The sequence below is a fragment of the Numida meleagris genome, chromosome 4, assembly GCF_002078875.1.
Source record: "Numida meleagris isolate 19003 breed g44 Domestic line chromosome 4, NumMel1.0, whole genome shotgun sequence".
NCBI classification, from domain to species: domain Eukaryota; kingdom Metazoa; phylum Chordata; class Aves; order Galliformes; family Numididae; genus Numida; species Numida meleagris.
The window spans coordinates 72,809,236-72,835,960 of NC_034412.1; the positions used below are offsets into that span (position 1 = coordinate 72,809,236).

General features: G+C 39.5%; 2 protein-coding genes across 10 annotated transcripts in view; one reads left to right on the plus strand and one right to left on the minus strand.

The window, feature by feature from the left end:
• CORIN (corin, serine peptidase) overlaps positions 1-16,117 on the plus strand; it is a 129,467-nt gene extending 113,350 nt beyond the window's left edge. For 5 of the 6 annotated variants that reach the window (XM_021393848.1, XM_021393846.1, XM_021393847.1 and 2 more), the window contains 7 exons: positions 2,140-2,181; positions 3,989-4,111; positions 5,480-5,529; positions 7,052-7,226; positions 10,043-10,314; positions 12,518-12,651; positions 13,175-16,117. In XM_021393848.1, the coding sequence (XP_021249523.1) occupies positions 2,140-2,181; positions 3,989-4,111; positions 5,480-5,529; positions 7,052-7,226; positions 10,043-10,314; positions 12,518-12,651; positions 13,175-13,357 (979 nt within the window). In that variant the 3' untranslated portion in view covers positions 13,358-16,117. The remainder of the gene's footprint in view (positions 1-2,139; positions 2,182-3,988; positions 4,112-5,479; positions 5,530-7,051; positions 7,227-10,042; positions 10,315-12,517; positions 12,652-13,174) is intronic. The other variant, XM_021393844.1, reaches the window with a different exon arrangement.
• Positions 19,622-26,725, minus strand: part of ATP10D (ATPase phospholipid transporting 10D (putative)) — a 38,251-nt gene continuing 31,147 nt past the window's right edge. For 3 of the 4 annotated variants that reach the window (XM_021395606.1, XM_021395604.1, XM_021395605.1), the window contains exons 18-23: positions 26,080-26,205; positions 25,395-25,595; positions 23,751-23,831; positions 23,396-23,500; positions 21,923-22,110; positions 19,622-21,283 (exon numbers count right to left, since the gene is read on the minus strand). In XM_021395606.1, coding sequence (XP_021251281.1) covers positions 20,920-21,283; positions 21,923-22,110; positions 23,396-23,500; positions 23,751-23,831; positions 25,395-25,595; positions 26,080-26,205 — 1,065 coding nt within the window. In that variant the 3' untranslated portion in view covers positions 19,622-20,919. Of the gene's footprint in view, positions 21,284-21,922; positions 22,111-23,395; positions 23,501-23,750; positions 23,832-25,384; positions 25,630-26,079; positions 26,206-26,725 lie in introns of those variants that run through there. The other variant, XM_021395607.1, reaches the window with a different exon arrangement.

Below are 26,725 nucleotides of genomic sequence, written 5' to 3' on the forward strand. Positions count from 1 at the left end.
TTTAAAATAAGTAGGGAGATATGTGCAAAGATGAAAAAAGAGACTGTTGATGATTCATTCTTAAACCATAAAGATGTATTGGTGTTGAGCTAGATACACCCCTGTGTGTCTGGGGTTGTTGTGGGTCATTCAGATAACGAAGTGGGGAGAATGCTCACTAATTTCTCAGTATAAAGCTGGTAGAATCTGAAAGCATTTTGAAGGACGGGATTTGAATTTGAAAATTTCTTAATGGACTGGAGAAATGGCCTGAAATAAATGGTAATGCTAAGAAAAAGACAGTACAAATAGGAATACATTGAATAAATGCAAAGTAGGGAATGATTGGCAAGACAGGAGGAACAATTTAGAGAAGGGGCTAGGAAATATTGTGGGTCAGAAGCTGGACATCGGGGAACAATATCATACTGCGGTAGGAAAAGCAAACATAATATTTGTATGTATAACCAGGAATGTTTATGTACAGTGTTTGATGTAGTCCCCCCTTTTGTTCATCTTGTGTGAGATGTGCATAAGATGGGAAAAGTTTAGATTAGGTCCCCAGAAATGACCAGAGCATGCTCTGTGAAGAGAAGTTGAAAACTCAGGGGGAAGGAGGTATACGAGCATTCAGTATGTACAAGGCTGTTGCAAAGAGGCAAGGAATAAACTGTTCTCTATTTTCAGGGAGAATAAGATAAAAGTGATGAGCTTAAATGACAGGTAGGAAGACGTAGAACAAAACTGCTAATTGTAAATCATGGAATATATTGCCTAGAAATGCTGAGGAATCTCCATTATTAGAGATTTTTATAAACAGGATAGACAAATATCTGTCAGAGATCCCTTAGATATAGCTGATCTTATTTTAGAGGAGGGGAAAGGATCACGTGCCTTTCTAAGGTTCCTTTCAGCTGAACTTGCTATGATAGTTTTACTTTGATTGATTGTTTAGTGAAAGAAAGCCTTTTAGAATAATTTTGTCTTTTAGAGGTCTTAATCCCATGTCGTTGCTGAAAACTGTGCAGAATACCTCATGAAAGTCTGAGTGAAAGACATAGATGTCTTTTACCACTCAGCTTAGTATTTTAATCTGTTCAAATGTATAGGGAAAAAAATCATGAAACTGTTATTTGTAGTGCACAGAGCACTACAGGCACCCTGAAGAGTATTCACTGAGTGTTATCTCTGAGTGGATAAAAGCTCAGAAGTTTCATCACAGATTTTTCTTTACAAAAATTTACCACAGGTATTCAATACCCAAATGAGACAGTCACTTAAGTTTTTGTGATCTAGACCGCAACTGATTGTTAGAACCTCATTAGTCTTAAAATGACCTTACGATGTATTTTGGTACTCAAATGGTTCCATCAAAATACCACAAGATGTTAGAAAGTCACATAGGTTCAGGTGGAATTTGTGAGTTATTTTGAAAGCTTGGTGGAAAATCTGGTCCAAAAATCACTACTGTCAAGTTGCCATTGAATTGGCCCTTAGCTTCATCCTGACAAGAATAGACAAGGCTGGTTCCCTCTGCACTTCCCTGTGTGTCAGTGTCACAAGCCCCTAGATAATTTAGAAGCCATCTGCAGGACCCTCTTTAGTTTCTTAAGCTGAGGGGCCCCAAAAAGCCACTCTGCATTCTGCATAAATGTGCTTTCAATCCAAAAATATGGTTTCAATTTTGCTTTTTGTTGCAATGTAGGTTATAATAAAAGCATTAGTCTAAAATCAACACCAAGTTTCTGAACAAAGCTGTTCTGTCATATGAAAACAAAAGGAGAGAGGTAGAACACTTTGCAAAGAGCCTTCTGAAAATGCGTCATTAAAAAATTCCTTACTTGGCTTGCCTTAAAACTTGAGTGATATTAGATATGGCCACACAGGATTTGTGTGTGAGTTGACTCAATTTAGGTCAAGTTCAGAAGGCCATTATATCAACATTTCGAAAGATAGCTAAGTTCAACCCCAAAGATGTAGATTGATGATTTAATTAGTAGCTGTATCCTTATTTTGTTCTAAGTACTTCCTTGATAACTTAAAGAACAGTGCTGGAATCTGTAAAGAACCTAGTAAAACAAAATTTTCCTATGAAGAAATTAGACACCATAAATTGAATTGTCACTGTTGACTGAAATATACATTTCCTCCTCATTATAGTGTATCCACCGAGGAGAATCCTGTGATACAGCTCCAACAGGGGTAGGATACAGCCTTTACAAGAAATTCTAAAAACATAAATTAGGACATACTGGTTTTGAGCATAATTCATCAGGCTGTGACTGCCAAGGAAAAAAACTATAGCCATAGTCTTATTTTTACTAAGTAAAACACATTGTATTAATAAGTATAAAATTTCATACAGGCGTCTTGAAGGTTGTTTTTCTTGATTTAGAAATGTGTCTGTGTTTAATAATGAATATAGCATCACGAGCATTATTTTCAAAAAAATAACGTGGTATGAGGGATAATATAATTTGGATCTACCAGATTCTTTGATATTTGCACTTTTTGAACCTTCGAGTTACATATTCTATGTCAGACATTTTTTTTCCAGCTATATAAAATATCAATGTACACAGTTATGAGGTGGTAAATGTTATTGTTCACAGAGGATTACAAGGCAGAATGTCACCTTAAGAGTTAAATAAGCTTGTGCATGTTTGGTGGGAAAAAGCGTGGGAAATAAGCAAGTGCTGGACATGAAGAGAAGAGGGAGCTTTATGTATTTACCATAAGCTAGTAATAATGGGAAAAAAAAGCTTTCTGCAAAACAAAATTTCTCTAAATGAAGAAGTACAGACTTTAAAAATACTTGTTGCTATCTGGCTGCATATTCTGTGTAGTAGGTCATGGAATGATATTTGCTTAACATGTCCAGAGAAGGTTCTGAAAAATAAGTCCTGAAACAGGCAAGACCCAGGGCTGGGGCCTCAGAGTGTATAGTTAATTCTGCCAATGTTGAAAACATTTCCAGTTGGTTTCACTGAGAACCTTACCATAAAACACAATTCTCTGATTTTTGTTCATGTGATCAGCTGGGTAAAGGATATCACAACTCTGTAAATGTTTTAAAATAGATACAGGTAATAATGGAAAAAAAAACAACAGACTTAAAGACAAACTAATAACCTAGCTGGCATTAGTAGGTACTGCCATGAGAAACATGAGTTCAGAGGAGATTTTCCAGATGCTTCACAGTTTTTTCTGCACTGTTCTCATTTTCATCTCCACAAGCTAGTATTGAGAATTTGGTCCATGACCAGAGGTCAGGGGAGCAATCCCTGAAAGCTCTCATTGATGGGGATTGATAGCTAATCATGGATGTTTCTGAGCTGGAAAGATGTGGAGGCATTTCACTTCTTTTCTTCTTAGTGATTGAGATTTACTAAAACAACAGTTCCTTCAGTGGTTTGAGTTTATCAGGCTGTGGTGGAAGTAGATGTGTGGAAATATCTCCTGGTGGAATCAATCCACCTTGCTTTCATATTCCTGTTAATTTGCTGCAGAAGGCTAAGTTTGATGACATCGTCTCTAATTCATTCTGCCTGGAAAGACTGACAGCATGGACTTGGAGATATTGTAAAGTATAGCTCACAAGGCTTAGATTGATCTTTACAATTATATTTTAATGGACTTCCAAATATAGGATCATAGGAATTTTTTTTTCTTTTACCTATTGCACAAATTAAGATCTGTTTGTTGTGTTTTTAGAGTCGTGAAAATGTAGAAACAATATTTCAATTTATGCAGTGAATGCCACGAAAAAGCTTTTGCTATTCCTTGTTTTAATTCTAGTTCTTGTCAGAAAATACAATGTGAGTGACAGTGGTATGTCAGCTGGCCTGGCATCTTGGGGTGATATAATTCCCCAGTTATGACTCTGCCACCTGTGGCTTTGATACATCATTATGCTCAATATTTATGTAGTAAACAGGAAATCTCTTCTCTTTCATAATTGTAATATAGCAATCTAATAGGAAGTATATGAATGTCTTATTTGTTTCAGAGGACCATTTAAAACAGAGATTGTATTAGTAGATGGAGAAATGCAGCATCAAAAGTGGCTGAATCTGCACTCAGATTGGAAGAGTAAGAACGTGTCCACCTTACATGCACTTCTAGTGAATGGGTAAGTAACAGGTAAATGAGATTTATTTCACTGTTGTTGTTGTTAGTCACCACATTTGGAGATCACAGATTTTTCAGTAGAACTATATCCATTTACAGTAAGCTTCCTTAGCAGCTTCTGTGACTTTGGACAGTAGTACACTCCTTTTAATTAGCTCTACTAAACATGTAGTCAGTAATGAGAAGCCAGGCTTCAGTCATGGCTGAAATATTTGAATTGAGATTTTGAGACTAAAGAGCCAATTAATTTATTTTAGCAGTTAAGACAAAACTGGAAGAGCCTTCTAATCCATTTTCAATAAGCAGATTCATTGTTTCCCTTTTCCTCTTTCTAATGCCCAGAAGGAGATTTCAGAACACCCATCTTCCACAGAACATTCCTATTTCCCAAGAAAAGATTGGCTTTGCTAAATGCAGAGAGCTGAGGTACAATTTATGTCTGAAGAAGCAGATCTGAGGAATACACCTAGATTTCTTCTGTTCAGCTCCGTTATTTTCTGTAGGAAAGATTTTCTGTAATGGCTGGAATAAAGATGAACTAAAATGAAAGGGGAACATAATACTGTGAGGTAGAACTAGCACAAAACTGAAATGTTGAAAAGCAGAAGTAGGCACTTGCAGGAAGTCTTTTTAGTATTTTTCTACTGAAGAAGTAAGCCCAGTTACTGAGATTACAGCCTTCAAAAAATAACGTGAGGAACAGCTAATCCATGTATACAGTCTAATTCTGCTCTGTTTCTACATCTGAAAAGCACTTACACAGGACAAATTAATAACTTGTGGGGAAAAAAAAGGCAATCAGATAGCTGAGCAACAGTGTTCTTAGTTTTTACAAGTATCTCCCTTCCTTTGACAAAGAATTACTTCCTTGCTCTCTCATCTGAAAATTTCTGAAAGGGTTTTTTTTTAATATGTGCTTTTGCTATCTTCCTAGGTTTTCATCAAAATACCACATCTTCTAGGTCAAAAATTTTCATCAAAGATATTCCAAAGAAATTCCCAGCCTTCAACCGTAAGGATGGGGAAAGCAGCATATCTCTGTGCTTTCAGGTGCCATAAATTAAGACTTGACAGACCGTACACCCCAGCCAACCTCTACCTCCCTGTAGAACAAGGTTGTCTGCAAAATGTGTAGCACCTGCTCATGAAATGCATTGTAAAGCTGAACTAATATTTTAAATTGTTGCAGGCAGACACTGGAAGCCATTGACGATCTGGCATAAGAAGCTCCTTGTGTTTCTTTTTAGTTTGGGGAACTTTCAACAGCTGACTTCACAGCAGCGGGTACAATACCTGTGCTGATATACAAAGTGCCAAAAATTACATCAGCTGGTTGAGACTTTCATGATGTTCTTTTTCCAATATTTAGGCAGATGTGCCGAAGCAGAAGCAAAGTGGCTCTCCTTTGCACTAAAGAAGGTAAGAGAAGTGCATATTTCTGAGAAAACAAAGGTATTTGTAAAGATACGTTAAATGTACTTCAACAAATTCTGTTGTTTAGTGTCATTTAACTCTGATATTTTACTAGACTTCTACAACCTCCAATTTTGCATTGCCTCTTTTCCCCCAATGCTTTATTAAATTTTAACAACTTTTCTTATTTTTAACTATGAGGTTCTCTATAGTAATAACCTAATCTGCTCCTGCAAAATGAATTTTGCCAGCAGTCAGGTTCCAAAAATTAATTTGAAAAACCTTCCTGCTGAAAATATTAATTATGACCAGAGAGGTTAGTTGAATCTGTGATCTGTTTAGCTGTGGATCTCAAGGGGACAGAAGAACCTAAATTAGAAAACTACAGACCAAATCTGGAGGCATAGCAGATTGTGCAATTTTAGGTGGTTTGAAAAACACAGAAATCCTTCATCTTGAATAATAAAATGTTCTACAAACAAGGAGGGCTTTGCTGAAGAACACATACACTATGAATTTCTTGACATGGGGAAAATTAATCACAGAGTATGACCTAAATTTTGGAAAGTTATAAAAATATTTACTACTCTTACCAGAGAATAACACTTCAAAGGAACCTGCTAAAGGTATTTGCCCCTGACATATTTTGCTTTAAGAACATGTAAAGCCCCTTGCCCTCTGATGTTACTTGGGTGAACACAGAAAGAATTATAAGTTACAAATCAAATTTATTTCTCCACCACAGATATCTGCAATGTCAGCTTACTTTCCCTTGGGACTTGCATTGCAGAAACTGGTGGTGTGCTTTCATTCTCTGAATCACACTGAGCATAAACAGGATAAATAATAACAGTCTGTCATCTTACTAATCCAGAATATAAAGAAAAACAAAAGTGAAGGGCAAACTAATTCAGCTAATTCCTATCTGCCGGGCAGATAGGAATGTGGTATAATTTATAGTGTAAGTGTGCTTATAAAGTAGAATGGGTAGAGTACTGGAAAACCTTGAACTCCGCAAATATTTCCCTTAGTAATTTCCAAGAGCAAAGTAAGCTTTGTGCCTTGCAGCTAAGTAAACAGTTTGACATGCACCTCACACCTGGTTTAAGCAAGTGTTTATTATTGCTCGCCTGATTTTTCCAGAAACATTCTTTATGGATAATATAAGTAGCACAAAGACATTGTTAGCTGACAGAAAGACAGTGATATAAAACCAAGAACCCTTCCCAAGGGCAGTCAGTAACTCTGTTCAAGATAATCATCTTCCTCAGCTTAGCTTGGTTAATCATTAGTCTGAACAGGTCAAAATTAATCTCAGGAGAGCAAATCCCTTTATAGAAAAAGAACAATAAAAATGGCTCAGTGTGTTTGATATTAATATGAGGTTATTGATTACTTCAGTTTCTGTATTGTTCAGTACAATTTCATGATTCTGTTAATATTGTTCTGTGGACAGTTTTCTTCCACGTCTTGCATGCTGTGTGTTTGTGGTAACAAATTACTCCCTTCTGCATCTGTTTCTCACTAGATTGTGGCCATCGCCCTGCTGCTCGCATGAACAAAAGGATCCTCGGTGGCAGGACCAGTCGCCCAGGCCGATGGCCATGGCAGTGCTCTCTGCAGAGTGAGCCAAGTGGACACATATGTGGCTGTGTTTTGATTGCAAAGAGATGGGTCTTAACAGTAGCACACTGCTTTGAAGGGTGAGACGGGCTCAGTTTTACTGTTTGTTGTACAAATTAGATGAAACCTGCACATGAGAATTACAAAGTGCTCCCTCCACTACCAAACATATTGGCAGAAGGTGATGAGCTTTGCAGAACTACAACATGCCTGGCTTTAGAGACAATAACAAAGAGTAAATGGTGTAAAACAACATCAGGTTAGGTTTTGACATTCTTTATTATGAATTGCTGTCTCCACTGATGAAAGCTAAATGAAGATGCCCTGACTTTCAGCAGGAAACCAAAAAGGAAAAGAAGACCAAAACATTAATCCCATAGGTCTCATATGATGCCATAGATTTAAAAAAGAAACATTCTGGGCAACAGCATAGAAATGAGCCTGGAAAATGCTATGGCCATTAAAAAATAAAACAAGTATTTCATCATAATGTAAGCGATGTACTGAAGTTCACTGCCATTTCTGATTATAAACTCTCCATGAATTCAATATAATTGTCAATCACTAGAAAGTCAATATTAACCACTAAGTGCTTTATGGTCTATGAGGTCCCACGGTGGAGATTGTGGAGGGCAGCGAAGGTTTGTATAGCTTAGGAATTGTCTTAGTCATTGTCAGCTTTCTGGTGGAAACCAATTTTCTTTTTAAAGAACTACAGAATTTGGATGAAAGTGCGTTACCTCATTAGTTTTGTCTTGTTCTGAAGTTATTTGTACTTTCAAAGATAATTGAAGTGTGTGTTTTCTGCTGTAGTCAGAAATTCTTTTCTTGCTAGGTGGCTGTCACCAGTGCTTAATCCTGCTTAAAACTGTTACGTGCTCACTGGAAATTTTTGGACTACGCTAAGCACCTTTGTTTTTAAGCCAGTAGAAGTTCTGTGGTAGACATGCAAATATACTTCAACTTCCACAGATGAATATTTCTTTAAAACTTTAATCATTCTTTTTCTCCAGCAATAATTTTGTTTCTTTTTGTTTCTGAAATGCTAAATAATTTGGAATTTTTTGTTTTGGTTTTTTTTTTTTCTTTTTTTTCTCTTTTCTCCGTGGCTCTTGATGTAAATAGATGTGTGGACACAACACTAAGGGACATGGCTAAATGGACTTGGTAGATCAAGTTTATGGCTGGACTTGGTGATCTTGAAGGTCTTTTCCAACCTAATAATTATATTTTTGATGTAAAAAGTCTTTTTCACGCTTGTATTCCAAATGCCTTAAAGTAGAAAACACCAAGGCAAAAAATTTTTTGAAGTGCTAAGATATTTTGGTTTACTAATTCCTTGAGTTATATAAAGAATATTTCTTCTCTTCAGCTTATCTGATGAGATTGAGAGTGTTTCCAAGGGCCTGAAATCTTTAAATTCTTTGAGTATTGTTTCCTACAGCAACAGTAAAATCATTCCCCATGGCACAAAGTTTTCTTTAAATTTAATAAACCAACCAGTTATGAAATTAAAACATATTTTAAAGTGCTCTGATGCATTAGGTAAAAAACATTTTGTGAAGTCTGGGGTCCAAAATATAAGGACTATACATCAGTAATGCAGTAGGCAACATTCATGCCATGAACATTTGTAGAGATTATAAATGGAAAGGAGCTACATTAAGCAGAGTCATTTGCTTGTTTTATTGGCTCCTACTGTTTTGTCCAGATCAGTTTGAAATGCTTTACACCAAAGCATCCATGACATTTAAAGTTTTTTTTTTCTCAATTGTAGGGTAATTCTTTCTGGCTGTGACTTCCCATTGCTCCAAGCAACATTCTTTCTCAGTGCTCATAAAAACAATAGGATATTCCTACCACTTAAACTTGAAACATCTTGGAAAAACACAAATGAATGATGATTGTAAAAAGACAGTTGTGGTCTGAAATACCAGAATTCTCAAGAAACACAGATAAAAATAGTATTTATTTAACAACAAAATCTCTTTCAAAATTTTAGAAATGACAATTCTGTTGAATACTGTTAAAAAGCTGAAATTTCATGCTTTTATTCACATTGCTTTGATTAAGCTTCAGTCTCTTCAGAGGAACTTAGGTCCATGGAACTATCTCAATTATTCTGAAAAAGTGACTTTTCTGAGGGTCTTAGAATCACAGACTTCTTAGGAACCCACGACTTATTGTCAGTTACAATCAAGAGATTCATCATCTAAGCTTTTAATGAAGTCTATGTTTTCTTATATCTTAAAAAACCCTAGTTCAGTCCTCCCATTTGCACCACATCCACCATTTTTTTGTGATCATGGGTATTTGTAAAGAGTCTTAAACAATTGTGTACGAATCAAAGTAAAGCAACCTCTGATCTTAGGCATAGAGAGTATGCTTGTCACACACTGAATGCCTAATAAATTAGACTTTTCACATGACCATCGTAAAAGATTTAATTTTCATAACCGAATTGCATCTGTGAGATTCCTTTGGGGCTTCAGCTTGAGTTACTGCTGTGAGCATCATACTGTTGCACAACACTGTCACTCCTAGAGAAATGGGTTCATGCTCACCAGGGAGAAAGTGAGCACCTAGGGACTTGGGCAGGATCCAGGGGATGATTTTGAGAATCTTGGGCATTTAATACAGCAAGTAATAGGTGGTGATATACCTTCTGAGGCTGTGAGCTATGATTTTTTCAGTAGCAGGTGGGAAGGGAATGGAAAGCATTGTCTTTTGTTGATCAGTAATGATGCCTAAGCATTTGTTTTCTTGTAGCATTTGTATCATGTGCACAGCTTTGCGAAGTACAATATGCAAAAAGTCAGGGAGAAAAAAAACCTCAGGTGTTTAAGTTAAAAAGGGCTTGAATGAAATTTCCCATTTTCCTGTTTGTTTCTAAAAGGAGAGAAAATGCAGCTGTCTGGAAAGTAGTGTTTGGGATAAGCAATCTTGATCATCCATCAAGCTTCATGCAGACCCGACTGGTGAAGTCTATCATCTTGCATCCACGCTATAACAGAGCAGTCGTAGACTACGATATCAGCATTGTACAACTTGATGAAGATATCAATGAAACGAGCTATGTAAGACCTGTCTGCTTGCCCAGCAAGGAACAGTTGGTGCAGCCAGATACCTACTGCTACATCACAGGCTGGGGACACATGGGCAACAAAAGTAAGATGAATACTTTCAGGAATCTTAGAAAAACATATTAAGCACCTACTGGGTTAATCAAATAAGTGATCCCACTACAAAGCTTTATCCATTCATACTAATGCTGGACTTGGTTGACAGAATCACAGAATCACAGGGGTTGGAAGGTACCTCAAGAGATTATCAGTCCAACCTCCCTGCTAAAGCAGGCTCCCTACAATAGACATCCACATGGGTCTTGAATATCTCCATTGAAGAACACTCCACAACCTCTCTGGGCAACCTGTTCCAGCACTCTGTCACCCTTACTGCAAAGAAGTTCTTCACGTGTTAGTACGGAACTTCCTATGTTCAAGTTTTAGGCCATTACTCCTTGTCCTATCACTACACACCACCGAGAATGGCCTCATCCATTTGCCTCTCACTTCCCCTCAGATATTTATAAACATTAATCAGATCCCTCATCAGTCTTCTTTTCCCCAGGCTGAACAGACCCAGGTTACTCCGTCTTTCCTCATACAGGAGATGCTCCAGGTCCTTTATCATCTTTGTGGCCCTCTGCTGAACACCTTCGAGGAGATCCCTGTCTTTTTCAAACTGGGGAGCCCAGAACTGGACACAATAGTCTAAATGTGGCATCACCAGGGTAGAGTAGAGGGGGCAGATCACCTCCCTTGGCCTGCTGGCCATGATCTTTTTAATACAATCCATATTAAATACTAAAGACCTGTAACTAGTCTTGAAGGGAATCCAACTGTTACTTTTATTTTTTTCCAAATCAGCAGCCTAAGTTTGTGCTCCTAAATCCATCTTCAGACATGATGTTTGATTTTTCAGAAATGCTTCTCCTATCAAGAAGGTCACCTGAAACGGGCTATCATTTTTCTCACTTAGGCTGTCTTCAGAATTGTGTTGAGATAAGAACCATATCAGATCATTGCTGGGGGTAACGTTATTAGTTCAGTGAAAGCTGGAGATACTGAAAGCAAAGACAGGCTGAATGAGCCAATGCTCTGTGTCACAACTGGGGCTTGTGGGAAGATTTATTCTATCAAGGCTTAATCACAAGCGTTGTTCATCTCTGAAGAGAAACATTACTGTGTTTTTTGTGCTCTGTTGCCACTGCAATCCTTGGGTCCCACGAGAAGAACATTTATGTTATGTAAATATTTGTTTTGACAGAATTATCTCACATGCACCAAATGCAAAGTATCCTGGCCCCAACCCTGTTAGCTCTATCCATTATGTTTCTCCCTTTTCTATAATAGCAATTACCAGAAATGCTGTTCTGTACACTGGATAAGGAAATTTTCCTTTCAGTATTGCTTCACCTCCAGTAGCCAGGTCCACATATGTGGCAAAAACTAAATTGCACTAGTGATGAATATGCTGTTTACAAGCAGCTCTGAAACTATCAATCTAAAACTACATTTCATGTAATGGCAGGAAAAAAATAACACAGAAAGCTTTTGTACCTCTGGTAAGTAGAAAAAGGTTATTTGCTAGCTAATGTGGTTTCAGGTTTGTTTTTAAAGGTTTTATGTTAGGAAACTGCAAAAACTGTTTTGGCTACACAGGGTTTAGTACTTCATGTCCTAGGTTTAACAGTTTGCCTCTGAATTTGAGCTAAGTCAGCTGCTCACAGTAGGATGAAGTCCCGAATGTGCTGAAGTAATTTCAATATCCTTTGAAATTTGATTCCCTGATACATTAAGTTGAATTTACCCAAATGTAACTCACGTTTGTGTTTATACCACCCTCAACTGTGAGAGATACCAGGATTCTGCCACAGAATGAAGAGCTAACCCCCCTCCTCTGCCTCACATTACTGCTTTCCAGCCAGTACTGTCTCCATCATAAAAATCCCATAACCCATCATATAAAGGTGCTCTGCCTCCTCAGTCTCAGTGAAAATGCACAATAAACTGAAAGAGTGTCAGCAGCACCCATGTGCTTGGTCCTCCTCCAGAATGCAACATACACACACCTGGTTGAGGACTGTTCATCATGAATACTGCAATGCTGCCATGCAAAAAAAAAGACCCACAAACATCTGAGCTTCAAACTAGACCTATATATTATTTATATATATATGCACACATACGTTTGTATACACACATAAAGTAATATTTAGATCTATCTAAAGGAAATATCATATCTCAAAGATCCATCGTAGATAATGTTTGCATGTCTGTATATTTTAATGCTTGCTTCTGTTTTTCAGTGCCTTTTAAGCTTCAAGAAGGAGAAGTGCGCATCATTTCCTTAGAACAATGCCAGTCGTACTTTGACATGAAGACTATTACAAGCAGGATGCTGTGCGCAGGCTATGAGTCTGGCACTGTGGACTCTTGCATGGTAGGCCTTTCTCTAAGGAGAAACTCACAGCTAGAAATGCTTCTAGAGATCAAAGTTCTGTGACATTTATTAGGTTCAGCATATTTCATATAGCATAGAAATGACAACAGTCTCTTGACATGTTTTAACCTGAATGTTATTGTTGCTGGTGCAACCAGTAGGCAGCTGTTTGAGCAGAGGGTTGACCAGATCACTCTCAGCAGTCTTCTCCATTCTCTGATGCTGTGAAATTGAAATCAGCTGCAGTTCATGGTAATGAAATGCTGACATTCTGAGGTGTATCTATATTAGTTAACTACTAGACTAACTTTAAAAAAAACTATAAGCTATTGCAGGTACTTTTTTGTACAGTTATAAAAGGGAATAAATATGGGTAACTGTATGCTGCTACATAGTTGAGCAGAGCAGCCAGTCCTTACAGCTGAGTTACTTATTAAAGGCAAATCACTCCAGGAACTGGGACACAGCTTTAGCCATATGACTGCTGGCCTTGTGTAGCCCCTGTTTTTCTTTCATATTGCAGGGTGACAGTGGAGGACCACTTGTGTGTGAGCAACCTGCGGGACGCTGGACTTTGTTTGGTTTAACATCTTGGGGCTCCGTCTGCTTTTCCAAGGTTTTGGGACCAGGAGTTTACAGCAATGTGTCACATTTTATTGAGTGGATTGAAAAACAAATATACATCCACACCTTTCTGATGAACTAACTCCAGATGGTAAGAACTGTGCTGACAAACAACAGGAAAATGGAATCGAACTTCCACACTGAAGATTTTGCAGTCCAGAAATTCTGTGAAAAGGAGTTCCAAGCTCTTTCTATTCTTGTTGTGGAGCTATGGGATATGCAGTCTATGCTCATAGTCGGCCCTCTGCTGGTCAACACACTTTGGGGTAGAATTAATAATCCATTTTTTTTCTTTTAACTCTTGTGGTGCTATTCCAAGCACAGCAAAATGCTTAAAAGAAAAGAAACTGTCACTTTCTTCCTTTCAGATATTCAAACTAAGCAGTAGCACAGACTAGAAAAACTTTTTAAATGACCTGCTTTAATACTATTCAATTAGTAACACGTGTCTTCACTCACTGTCATGAGGTGCAAACTCAGTGCATTCAGATGATGCTGGCAGGGCACAAATTCACCAGCGCCATGCCAAAGGCCACAGGTGTGGAAGACGTGGCAGGGCTTGTGCATGCTTAGCACAAGGCATGGTGGTACAAGTGCAGGTCCGAAGAGGCTGGGTAAACACCATCTGTCCCTCAGGGTGGCCAACACAGGTAGGGCACTGCAGTGTACTGACTCGGTTTTCAGAGCCAGCTTGCGTACCTCTTCAGGGTGCTGTGTGGTACCAGTAGGCCAACAGACTCATAATACTACTTGAGGCACCCGAGACCAAAGTTTTGTTTATCAGCCTCTTTGGATTGTTTTTCCCAAGTTTCTACCACTTAAGTTTTCTAAAGCCTCTGTGTCTCACTGCATCCAGGAACGCCCATCTCTTGACAGCACTACACAGAATAGCGCATTTATCAAAACTGTGCCTCACTAGCTTCTCTTCCCCACTTTTTTTTTGGTGTTTAGTCTATCAAGCATGCACTGACATCTTCTAGCCCTCTGGAAACACAGTGTTGGCAGTGCCGCTGCAAAAGCTTTTGCCTCAAGAGTAAGCTAGTTGGAGCATCCGGGGAGATGTGGAAAATGCAGATTTAAAGTACAAAAGATGCAGTGTGAGCAAATATGAGAAATAATACTGAGAAACTGAGTATTTTTAGCTAGGCCTCTTGTAGTATTTTGTACTGAGTTTAATTTTGCTTAGTTAGATTAAACAATTTGAGAGAGAGAAAAAGGCGATGAGAAATCTATATGGCAGAAGATTTGAGCAGAAGGTGGAATCCAAATGTGTATTAGAAATATTAAGCAAAATACAACAGCTTCATCAGCAAAAGCTCAAAGGAGCCCTGCTGAAGTGCTTGGTGGCAAAGTGCTCTGTGCAGTGATAAGAAGCTAAGCCTTGACTCTAAGAGTCTGGCTGAAAAAAACCCACAATACTTTACAATGGAGCTTGGCACCTTCCTAGTGCAGGATGGAAGTGTTTCTTACCAGCTGCTGTAGGTGGTGATATGTGCAGCTCACAGCTTTTCAGGAAGCCAGTAGGAGGAATCAGGAAGTTGAGAACTACGGGATGAATTTCACTGGGGAGCAATGCATAGGTGTTTCAGCCTCAGGCATACAGTTATCCTCGCTGCTACCTCTGGCGTGCCCCCATGGCAGCATGCAGGGCCCTTGTGAGCACAATGCCTGCCATACGTGGAAACCTGCATTGGAACAGCTGACAATGGAATTTCAGGTACAATAAGTCATGTTACAACTAACCTACACAACCCAGACTATCGCTTTAGTGAAAAGTTTGCCTCTTACTTTGGTATCTTTTCCTTTAACATCTGTAACATTAGATATACTGGACAGCGCTCAAAAAGAGCATTATTAATAAATACTCCATATTTGTTGTGGGTTCTGGAAGCCCTATTTAAATGACTTTTATATCACTGTTTGATGCTCAGAAAGAAAACCTCCCTAGGCTTTGCTAGTTTTATTTCTTCTTCTTTTTTTTTTAATATATTAAGGATTTTGCTATTTCTGTAATAAAAATGCTCTTTCCCCAGAGAGAAAGCTGTGGTGACTGTGTTTTTCCAGTGCAGGCAGGCTGCAGGTGGAGCAGTTTAGTGGTGCCCTTGCTTCAAGGCTGTGTGAGCCGCAGCTCTCCCCACTGCAACTCTCCCTGGGGCCGAGCTCTCTGCAGTGCAGCGCAGCACAGGCAGCAGTTCTGCAGGCTCAGCCTTCTGGAGGTTGGAGCAAATAGGAGCTGTTGTGAATCCAACGGCCCCCCTGACACCCCTCTGCTAGAAGAAGCAGTTAGCACCTCTGAATTTAACAAAGGACTGGAGTACAAACAGTCGTTTTGCACAAACATTAGCACTACCAAATGAAAGTATGTGAAATAATAACATGTTTTAATTAATCGGGTTTGGATGCCACCATTTTATATGTAGTCCTTCCCAGGAACCAAAAGAGAGTACTGCTTAAACAAAGGGCCCAGCCCCTCCTGTTCTGGGTCATGCAGAAGATGTTACACATTGAGCCCCAGCCCACAGGGCTGTGGCTTTCCCCCACAACTGTCTGCCACCACATTCCATGTAAAGAGGAAATTTGTAATTTTATAAATGTATTTTTATACTGCTTTTTTCTATGTGTGTGCATCAAATAGGCAAGCATATTCCTCCTTGAAACCTTTTCATGTGTTGCCATAACAGCAGTGACCACAACCATGCTATGTCCCTTACAAGCATAGCCTCACTGCGAGGTGATGCTGTTGGTTTCACTTCTACCATGGCTGTGCAGCCAAATGGAAGCAATGTCATACAGACAGCAGATGTGCTTCTTTCTCACTGTACTAATAAAAATTTACAATAACTTTCCTAGTAATGTCTCTGCTTCAAGTATTTCAGTCTTCCCAGAGACTTAATGACAATACGGAAGTGTGAAGAGAGTAACGACAAAGTTACGACTTAAGCATTAATGCCTAAAAACAGCTTTGCTAAGGTATTGACCTGCCCTTACTTGGTTTGTTACGCACTGCTGACAGCTCTGCTTGCATCACAGATTGGTGGAGGGTTTGGTGCTAAACCTCCTGTGCAACTTCTGGTTTCTTCTGCACATATGCATCCAGTACAGAAAAATACCAAGGACAGCACTGCCAACAACTACTTGGGATTGAAATAGTTGAAAAACTAACACATTTGGTTATATGGCTTTCCTCGGGCCAGTTAAGGACATAGCTCTTTACAACTAGGATGCTGTAGTTCAACACATGAACGCGCTGAAATAAAAATACAAGCATGCAGAAACATGAAATAGTTAAAATTTAGCTTTTAACTGCAGTCAGCAGTAAGGTACCTGGGACCATGAAGACAGGAGTAAATTAACCAGAGTAAAACAGAAACATGTAACACAAAAAACACATGAAAATTCAGCTCTTAGAAGGTTCTTAACACATTCACCTTCGGGATGTGACCGCTGCCTCCTGCAGGGACCAAAGACTGCCTGGGGAAGCAGCAGCCCAGGGAGCAGTGGTGCTTGGTGTGGGTACTTCATGGTCTTATGCTGCAGCCAGTGGTACAGGGGACAACCAGAGCATGGGTTAGAGAATTCAGCTAAGTGTGCCCCATGAGCAGTCCAGAGCTGGGCTGTGAAGTCACCTACTACATGAAGGCTGTGGCTGCTGCCACCTGCAAATGCTTAGTGCACCTGCTGCTGCTGAAGAAAAGAAAAAAAAAAGAGGAGAAAAGAGGAGAAGGGAAGGGAAGGGAAGAGGGAATTTTCTGGCAGATCAAATATTGCACAGCAACCTGTGAGTTAAAGCTGCTCCAAGTGTAGCCACAAAGTTGGGGCAGGGGCTGAAAATTGGTGTTTCCTTTTTTTTTTTTTTTTTGAAACCAATAACCAAAACATTACACACTGCTTTCTTTTCTGACATCTGCAAAACACCTGCGAGATGATCTTAAAAAGCCCACCTTCCAAATGGAAAAGTCAGGTCATGGTGTGCAGAAGCAAGCAGGGGATTGTGATGTCTCCAGTGCTAAGAAAAATAATAATAATAAACCTTCAACTGCTGAAAAGCAAAGGGATAATGATTAACGTGCACTCCTCATTTGGCACCACTTTAGGTGTAGCTAATTAACAATTTGAGGCTTTTGTTTAAAGACTCATCATCCACATCTCCCAGTTCAGTAAGAAACAGTGGTCATGGCGGATAGTCATTCAGTTTTTCAGCTGTTTGTCCACCATGGAAAAAAAAGAAAGAAAGAAAGCAAAGGATCAGGTTTCACAAGATGATATTTTTGTTATTGATATGGCTACTCAAAGCCCCCTGAAAGCATATAACCCAGGCAGTAGGGAAGAATTTTAGGCAATATGCACCATTGGTGAAACAACACAAAAGGAAAAAACTGAAATGCTCTTTATGTGCACACTATTTCATACATCCTCAAGTGGTATAAAAGTGTGTATGGTCAGTGATATCATCAGTACATAGGAATTTTTTTAAGAATATCTAAAATTTCAAGGCAACCTACAGTGTGTTCTCGAGCCCCAGATGAAGTAATTCTCCACTCAGTTAAGAACACATCTCACAAGCCCTCCCAGCACTGAATCATGGGTTGACTGTGCTTGTAAAGCCAACTAACAGCAGTGTAAGTGCCTCAGAGGTGCAGTAAGGGGTAGGAGGGCATTAAGGTGGCCCCAGGGCTCCCAGTTGAGGGCCACTTTGTTTCACTGTGTGGTTACTTAGCTGCCACAGCTCCCAGTAACAGGATTTGAAAGACATTAAGTACTTACAGCTTTTATATGATACACATGCGAACTCCTAAGACTAAAAGATCAGCTACCTCCAAATTTGCTGATGGAAATGCTGGAAACAGCCTTCACTTATATCACTAGTTATTGCAATGAGAAAAAAACAACCTCTTCTCTGTCACCACAAGTTAACAAAGGCAATAGATTTATGGTGCAGAAGAAGCATTCAGGTGAGATAACGGAAACATCAGTATTTGACTTCCAGGGCAGGAAGCATAGGCCTGGACTTTGTTGCTGGAGCTTCTCACTAGAGGACATCTGAAAGGATCGGCATGTGGAGCACTGCACCTGTCCTGGGGCTCTGGAGCAGAGCAGATCAACTCTGACATCCATTACATCCCATCCCTTGTATGATTCTGCCCCTGTGGCAGCTGATCTCCCTGCACAACCTGCTCGCTATTCTGCATCTTCTTCCAGGACACCCCCCAGTTCCATGGTGTGTAGAGAAAGCTGACATTTGCAGTCAGGACACCTGGAGTCCCCTCCTGGCAAGTTAACCTCAGCAGATACATCTCTTTCTATTCCCCTTAAGGTCTTCTGAACCTGGTCCTGGGAAAGACTTTTTCCAACTGCAAAAAAATATGAGTATTATAAAATATAAAATATTAAATTGTAGCAGAAATGCAAGTCACAGCTTGAACCAGTGATTAAGCACCTAGTGGGAAGGCAGGGCCTAGGGGAGCTCAGGTGCATGCAATGCACCTGAGTGACCAAAAGGGATGGAGCCAGGATTCACCCCTTCCCAGACCTCATTTAAGGGTTGGCAGTGGAGTAAGGGTATATCTCTGGAGTTTGTTGTGTATCTGAGGCCTTCTGAAGGTAAGCAGCTTTTTTCCCCTTTGTTTCTGTGCCTTTGCTGTTGTGTTTGAGTGAATCTTCACTCACTGTGGCCTGGGATCTTGCTGCTCTGCTGTCATTGTTATGCTTTCTAACATATTACACTGGGTAAAATACAAGAGTACTATAAGAATGTACAAGTAAGTATACCAAAAACACCCAGAAATTGTAATTGCAAATCAGCTTAGGCTGGATGCAACTTTTGAGAACTTGAATCTTTGCTTTGAAGGTGTGCCTCACGCGTGTTAGAACTTATCAAAATTATTTTGTCAGATGCTGAACCAAATTTAAAAAAAAAAAAATTACAAAAATGCCTGTCATTGCTGGCTCCTTCCACTATTTTTCTTCTATGGGCTAAACAAAAGGGTTATTTTTTCCTCACAAACTATGAGGATGGAATTTGCACTAATTACATTGTACCTCCTGAAACTTCTGGCAATGGGTGGTAGTCTGTGTCTAAATGAACTTAGTGTGCTCTCAGTTCTCCCCTGATGTAGCAGCAGCTGTCTCGGACCTCACAGCGTTTGTTTAAATTCTTTCAGAGATCTTAGGAGATGTGGAATATGTAATGTTGATCACTGGCATGGAAAACTCATGGTTCAAGCAAAAAGCGGAATTCTTGCCCCAAACACGGTAACTAAAAATAAACACAATAGACCTTGGCAATTTGAAAGTAGAAAACTTGAGAAAGAAACAGAACAAAAATTGGCTCAATAATAATAGCTGCTACAGTTTGAGGAAGTAGTTTATTTCAACAGGTGCTAGTAGACACAAACAATTTCACAAATTCCTCTGTAAATTGGCCATATAGCTTTTTGGGTGGGGAAGTAAAAAAAGGAGACAATATTTAAAAATAGCCATACTCATCTCGGCTTACATGGTGTGAAAAGCAGTGGGAAACTGGCAGAGGTGGAACATCTCCAAGACACTTACACAACAGAGCTCAAATTTGAGGCAAACAAATGGCTACACCTTCTTTGAAGCAGCATTTAGAGGTGCTTATGTTGTTTATTATGAAAGTCTGAAGGAATAGGAAAACACCTGAGAGTGAAGAAGAGAAATGCCATTAGTTAAAAGCTGCTGCATCTATAGATGTGGGAGCTACCCACAGCTGCTTGCAGATAATTTTCCATGGCAGGCATGAGGTAAGAGTCTAGAGAAAAGTCAGGCAGTCAACATCCAAGCTGAGTGAGGAGAAAAAGAAGTTCAGTCAGTGGTGAATGAGTTGAAAGGAAACATGGAGGTAAAGAGAGAGGATGTAGCATCTCCATCTACCATGGAGAACTAAAAGCTGCACAAAGATTTTTCTGCAGTAATGTGAGGGAGACGTGGGAATTCTGTGTCTCATCTGGGGCACTTTCCTCATGGCTTAAATAGTGTTTGGATCATACTGTGATGATCACGGAGGAGCAGGACCACAGTGGTTAAGATAATTACTGTGTTAAAAACATTAGATAAGTTTTGTAACGAACAAACTAAAACCACAACATCCTGGCCTTTCTGCTTGCTTCATACTTCTTCAAGCTGTGTAGCCCAGGCAACACTGTGATAATAGGACAGCAATGCAAGGGCGTAGCATGGTTTGCTATAGAGTGAATTTTACCTGAACTGAACCTGCACATCTGTAATTCATACCATGTCCTGTCCTTAAGAGGCATTATACAACATTGCATGAAAGAGAGAAGCAGTATGCAAAGTCTACTGCGTGAAAAAATAAAACCTCCAGCCATTTAGACCTTTAATGTTTTAATAAATTACCAGAAAACTTCATAAACTCAAAAGCTTTTAGGCAAATGAGTGTATCATTTACCTTGGCTGAAAAAACAAACATACAAAAAAACCCAACAAAATCACAATGTAGCATACATCAGCAGTTGTTATTCTTGGATTTTTCGATGGTTCACATTTCAACTTTGTAAATCACATTAAACCAGCTTGTGCACATAACAAAGAATTAAAACCTGCTTTGCATGCTAGAGAAATGGTACTGCTGCACTCTTCCAAAGTATGCCAGACTTTGGCACATCAGTTACCACCTCCATAGGTATACGAATCGGTTCTCTTCGAATTCAGAAATGCAGTCTTTCCAGAATTCAGGTTATTTCTACTCCCGGGCTCTTCCTCCACTAACTCATCTCTTGAACAGGCACAAAGAGGTATTTTAGAAGCTGGCACGATACTGGCAATGCTTTCTTCCTCTGATACAGTACCTGAGGCTGAGCTGGAAGACCCAGAAGTAACCTGCAACTCCATTCTACAGCTTACAACACATTCATCCTTCCATCTTTTAATCGTTTCCCTCTTCTCCTCAGGGATCAGTTTCTCAAGGTGCTTGGCTCTCAATGCTGGAGATGGAAACAATGTTCCTTGGAGAGCCCTCAGCAAATATCTACAAAATACAGTTTCAAATAAGCTGTTTAGAAGCAGACTCAAAACTGTTTCCAGAATCAGATCTAGCACTAAAGGAAACTAAACACCATTCATTTAAACCTAAGACTGCAGCAGCCTCTGAAACACACTTTTGTTCGTGCTGTTTTGTGAATGTCAACTATGATCCCAGTAACTGTACCAGAACACATTTTAAAACAGGCATTTTCAAATGGTGATATTTATTTCAGGTGCTTTCATTTTTTTTGTCTTTGCAATAGAACCATAGAATGGTTTGGGTTGGAAGGGGCCTTACAGACTGCCCAGTTCCAACACCCCTGCCCTTGGCAGGGCTGCCACCCACCAGATCAATCTGGCCTTGAACGCCTCCAGGGATGGGGCATCCATGGCTTCTCTGGACAGCCTGTTCCAGTTCTTCACCACCTTCACAGCAAATAATTTCTTCCTAATATCTGATCTAAATTCTTTTTTTTTTTTTTTTTTTTTTTTTAAGCTTGAAGTCACTGCCCCTTCCTCCAATCACTACACTCCCTGATAAAGACTATCTTCCTATCTTTTCCACAGACCCCCTTTAGGTACCACAAGGCATCACAAAATTAAGGAAAACCAATTTGTTAGCAGTTATAAAACAGAAACACACCTGGGTAGTAGAGCAACACAAGTAGTCAGGAGGCACACTAGGTAAAAAACTGGATCTGTCATATGCTTTTCCATGACCCGATAAGGATTTGATAGTGGGTTATGCGTTCTGTAGGTTGCCCCAAAAGCCAGAGCAAAAATGAAGTAAAATAGGATGCTGCCAACTATAACTACTGTATGAATCCAAGTCTGCAAGAAAGAAAAGAAAAGAAATCAGATCTAGGCTGTAAACAGGAAGACCTGTAACTCCTGTAGGCACAGGTATGCACAAGCATACACAGACCCACACTCTTCCTTCGAAGAGAGCTTCTTAACATAATGGAGGGTAGATCCGTTCAGATAGTGTTTTGTATAGGGTAAGGAATACTATCAGGAAGAATTAAACCTTCTTTCTACAGTTCATAGGTAATCCAGCTGTTTAAATTTTATTTTTGGTTCTGCTAGAAGTATAGCTATCTGTTCATTTGTGTAAGACATTATAATACTATTTGCCTTGGTTGATCGCATTACTCACTGACAGCTGAGAGTCTTCTCAAGCAACTGGAGGTGAGAGCTTTACATTACTCATCCCTTACATGTGCTGCTTGAGACATTGATTAACTGTTCTTCATTGGAGTTGGCTATAACAGTTACTATGGAAACAACACTGGCACTGGTCTGACAGCATGCCAATGTACTAAAATGCCAAAAAAACCACCATTTATGTATTGTTTTCCTATTCAGAGTGTGGATACACTCAAGTTATGGTGCCTAAAGGCATTTGTGTAAGTGCTGCCATGCGCCTAGAAGAATGAAAGACAGAATCACAACTTGCAATTTCATCCATTATGATGCAATTCCAAAAAATATTTTTTGAAAATGACAGAAAAAATCAAAAGCCATTAATATCTGCCTTTGTATTGTAAATATTACTACATTCTCTTCAAAATTTTGTGCAATGGGCAAACATTACTCTTGTAAAGGCTTTAAATTCATCCAAGCTAATGCAGATTCTATCAACAGATGCTTTAGCTTACGCAGACAAGTAAAAACTAGAATAGCACTTCCATAACACAGTGCTTCTCCAGAGCAGATCATCCTTTTCAAGCACTTAAAAATCAATAGCTGACATTGTTTTCTATGAGAAGCAAGCTTTGGGAACTTCTGGAGGCTCAAGCAGATCACTGGTTGGTTTTACCATTTGCCAAATCAAACTGACATCCCAAACCGACTGATTCCTAATAAGGCAGGATCCCTCACTATTAAATAATTATGAGATCAAATTTTGTTAGTTTTAGTCATACAAGTAATTCTGTTGGCTCCAATGACAGCGTCCTTAGGAGAGCTTACAGAGTCTTATAAAGGAAGTATTTCACTTCTAGCTCTCTTCTACTTATTCAGTTTTGTGCGCAAAGCTCTTTCTTCTGTAAATTTTAATGAAAGTTGTATGCACACTCTGTTGTGGAATGTACTCTTCAGGAAACAAAGTACTCACCACAGACTTGCACTCAATGAGAAGATGAAACAATATTATGAAAAGTGCTGCTGTGTTTATAGGGTTTCCAAAAGAAAAAATGTCTATGTCTGAGCCATAGTAAGTCTGCAAAGGAAGACATTGTAACATATAGTCAGTGTAATACACTTGACATATTGTTCTAATATGCAAAGTGGCATGATTTATTTAAATACTGGACGTACTTGCACACACAGTTCAACTCAGTTCTAATGACACTTCTGTTACTATACATTTGTATATTATGAAGTACAATCAAAAACTACATTTTATTTCTAATTTGCCTGAGTTTTTAGTATGTCAAAGTGTATAAGTGTATTTCATATCCAGCACTTACGAAGTAAGGCACAAAAAAGCAAGCAAGACTTTGGTAAAAAGCATCCAGCAAAGTTATCCAAAAGGTTGAAGGCAAGTAGGCCTGTAAGGAGAAATAAATAAATAAATAATTGCATTGAAACAAATTCAACAAATTGCTGCAGCTTTGTTAAGCATCTATTTGGACTTGAGGAAAGATAATCCACAGAATAACTCCAGCTGGCTTCCCAATGAAGAGACATACCTTTATGCCACAATAGGAAGCTGCACGTGTAGCTAGCTGCTATGATTTAAATCAACAGCCAGATCTGTGATCTCTAATCTTACAGCTGTTCCTCCCAGAACAGATTGACCAAAGTCTTACCTAACCAAGTGATAAGGAAGGAAGAGGGCAACGGGACAGTGAATCACCCTTGCAACTTACTATCACTGAATGCCAACTCCCATGTTCCTCCCACCTTCATTCCCTTCCTTTTGTACATCTGCTTCTATCCTTTAATTTGTGCTCATTTACTCCTCTGTGTGTACAGGACTCTAACATGAGGTAACTAAACTCATCAGAATATGAGAAACCAATTTCCCCTGGTCACCCCTTCCCTCCCCTTAAAAGTGGGATGTGATGTTTTCTGCTGGGAATCTCACTACAACTTTGCTGTTGTAGTGAGTTAAAGCAGCTCCTGAAAGAAACTGATGAACAGCAGAGCTGTCACAAGGGAGATTATCTAACTACGAGGGTGAAAACAGGGAACAGGAAGAAAAGAAAGGAGAAAACAAGGAGGAATGAGCCCTCTCCATTCAGTGGCAGCAAACTGATGAAACTATAGCTGCATATGCCCTGGCTTAGGCATATTCCATTCCTTAAAACCATCAACTGAGGCACACAGATGCACAGTCTAGTCACTCAGGATTTCCTTTCTCATTAGTAAGGAGAGATGGGTTACTCCAAAAAGCAATTCAGCCCTTTCATGAACTGAACTTCTCTCTGGAGATGGTGTGGGAAACTAGACTCCTCGTTTGCCCATGTCAGGGCAGTGCTTTAAATCACTGAAGATGAACCCAAGTTACTGTCTACTTTTATAGCTTGTAAAGAGCTGTGCACTTATGACATAATGGTGCAACATTATGACACGTTTTTTAAAGCATTGCTCTTTCTTTTACAGTGCACTTAATTCAAAGCAGTTATTTCACTGTGCTTCAATCCAAGAAAAGAAATGATATACTACTTAACAGCTATAACCACAGAGCAAGACAATACTGAGCTGGACAAAAAGAGAAAAACTTTGATATAAGTTTTTGCAAAAAGAAAGCAGGGAAAGAGAAAAACAATTGTATAATGCAGTAATTCTGATTATGTTGCCTTAAAACCTTCCTGTCAGCTCACTGTATATATCCGGAAGACCAGAACAAAGGGCCAAATCCTGAGGCCTGTAACATTTACTTTATCAGTCATAAAGTTTTGATCAAGCACAGAGCTTCTCCAGCCAGGTTACAGAGTTTTTACTTAGAGAGCAGAAAAAAAGCCCAGCTTTCATTTATGCACAGAGTACAGGTCTCGATCTAACAGAGAAAGTGGTTTTAAACTTAATGTTTGCCTGAAGGAAAGGAAGAAATGGCTCAAAATGCTGACCACTTTAATTTGCTTCAGGCCAAGCATTCTTTAACCTACCACAGATTTCTGGCTCATCACGTACAGCTGTGGGATCTGCATTAGTATCTCTGCAGACACATCTTTGTCCAAGACACCATAAATGATGGGTGGCACCGATGTAAAAAGGAGATTGAAAAAAATCAGGATCCAATAGTCAGTCATTGATGTGCCTGAAAACCCACAGAAGAACTGGTACCAAAATAAGAGGTTCACGTAGGCCTGAAAAGTCAATGATGAGATGATAAAATGTTACCTGTAAAATGTAGACAAGTGTTTTAAAAACCAAGAGGAAAATAGGCACGTTGTAGGTCTCGTTACAGTAATCTGTGGAAAATTATGTATAACTGCTATAGAGTCCCTGCCAATCCCACATCTTGAAATTATACTTGGCTAGCACACATCTTTACATTTCAAAACTGGCTATATGGCTTGTTTAAATATTGATGCTACTATTACGTTACTTAATGCTATCCACTTATTAATCAAATCAGATAATGGCTTTCAGTTGGAAATTCAGTCAAAGCAATAGGAGAGTCTAGTCTCTGCAGATTTAAATGGGAAAACAGAGTTGTTTGCCACATGCTCTTTGCATCTTTTTGAACCCATTCACAATAGAAACTAAAAAATAATATGGAGCCATACTAGACCCTTCAGCACTGTCAAATAAGCAAACTGCTTTCCCTAGGACAGGACAGCTACATACCACATTCTTGTAGAAGAAGTAAAGTACCATATTGGTAAGCCTGGTATAACACCAGTGACCATGGACAAGCAGCAGCTTCCTGAGATGCCTGAACTGAGAAATCGCAAAGTCACTTGCCATCACAGCCTGGAACACACATAAAGGAAAGCATATGATATATCCAAACTGCTAACGATGCCCTGCAGAGGGATCTGGACAGGTTGGCTCTCAGGGCTGAAGCCAATGGGATGAGGTTCAACAAGACCAAGTGCTGGGTCCTGCTCTTTGGCCACAACAACCCCGGGCAATGCTACAGGCGTGGGGCAGAGTGGCTGAAAGACTGTGTTGAAGAAGTAGATCTGGGGGTATTGGTCAATGCTCGGCTGAACATGAGCCAGCAGTGTGCCCAGGTGGCCAAGAAGGCCAACAGCATCCTGGCTTGTATCAGAAATAGTGTTGCCAGTAGGAGTAGGGAAGTAATTGTCCCTCTACACTCAGCACTGGTGAGGCTGCACCTCGAGTACTGTGTCCAGTTTTGGGCCCCTCGCTGCAAAAAAGACATTGAGGCCCTGGAGCGTGTTCAGAGGAGGGTGACGAAGCTGGTGAAGGGTCTGGAGCACAGGCCTTATGAGGAGCGGCTGAGGGAGCTGGGATTGTTCAGTCAGTG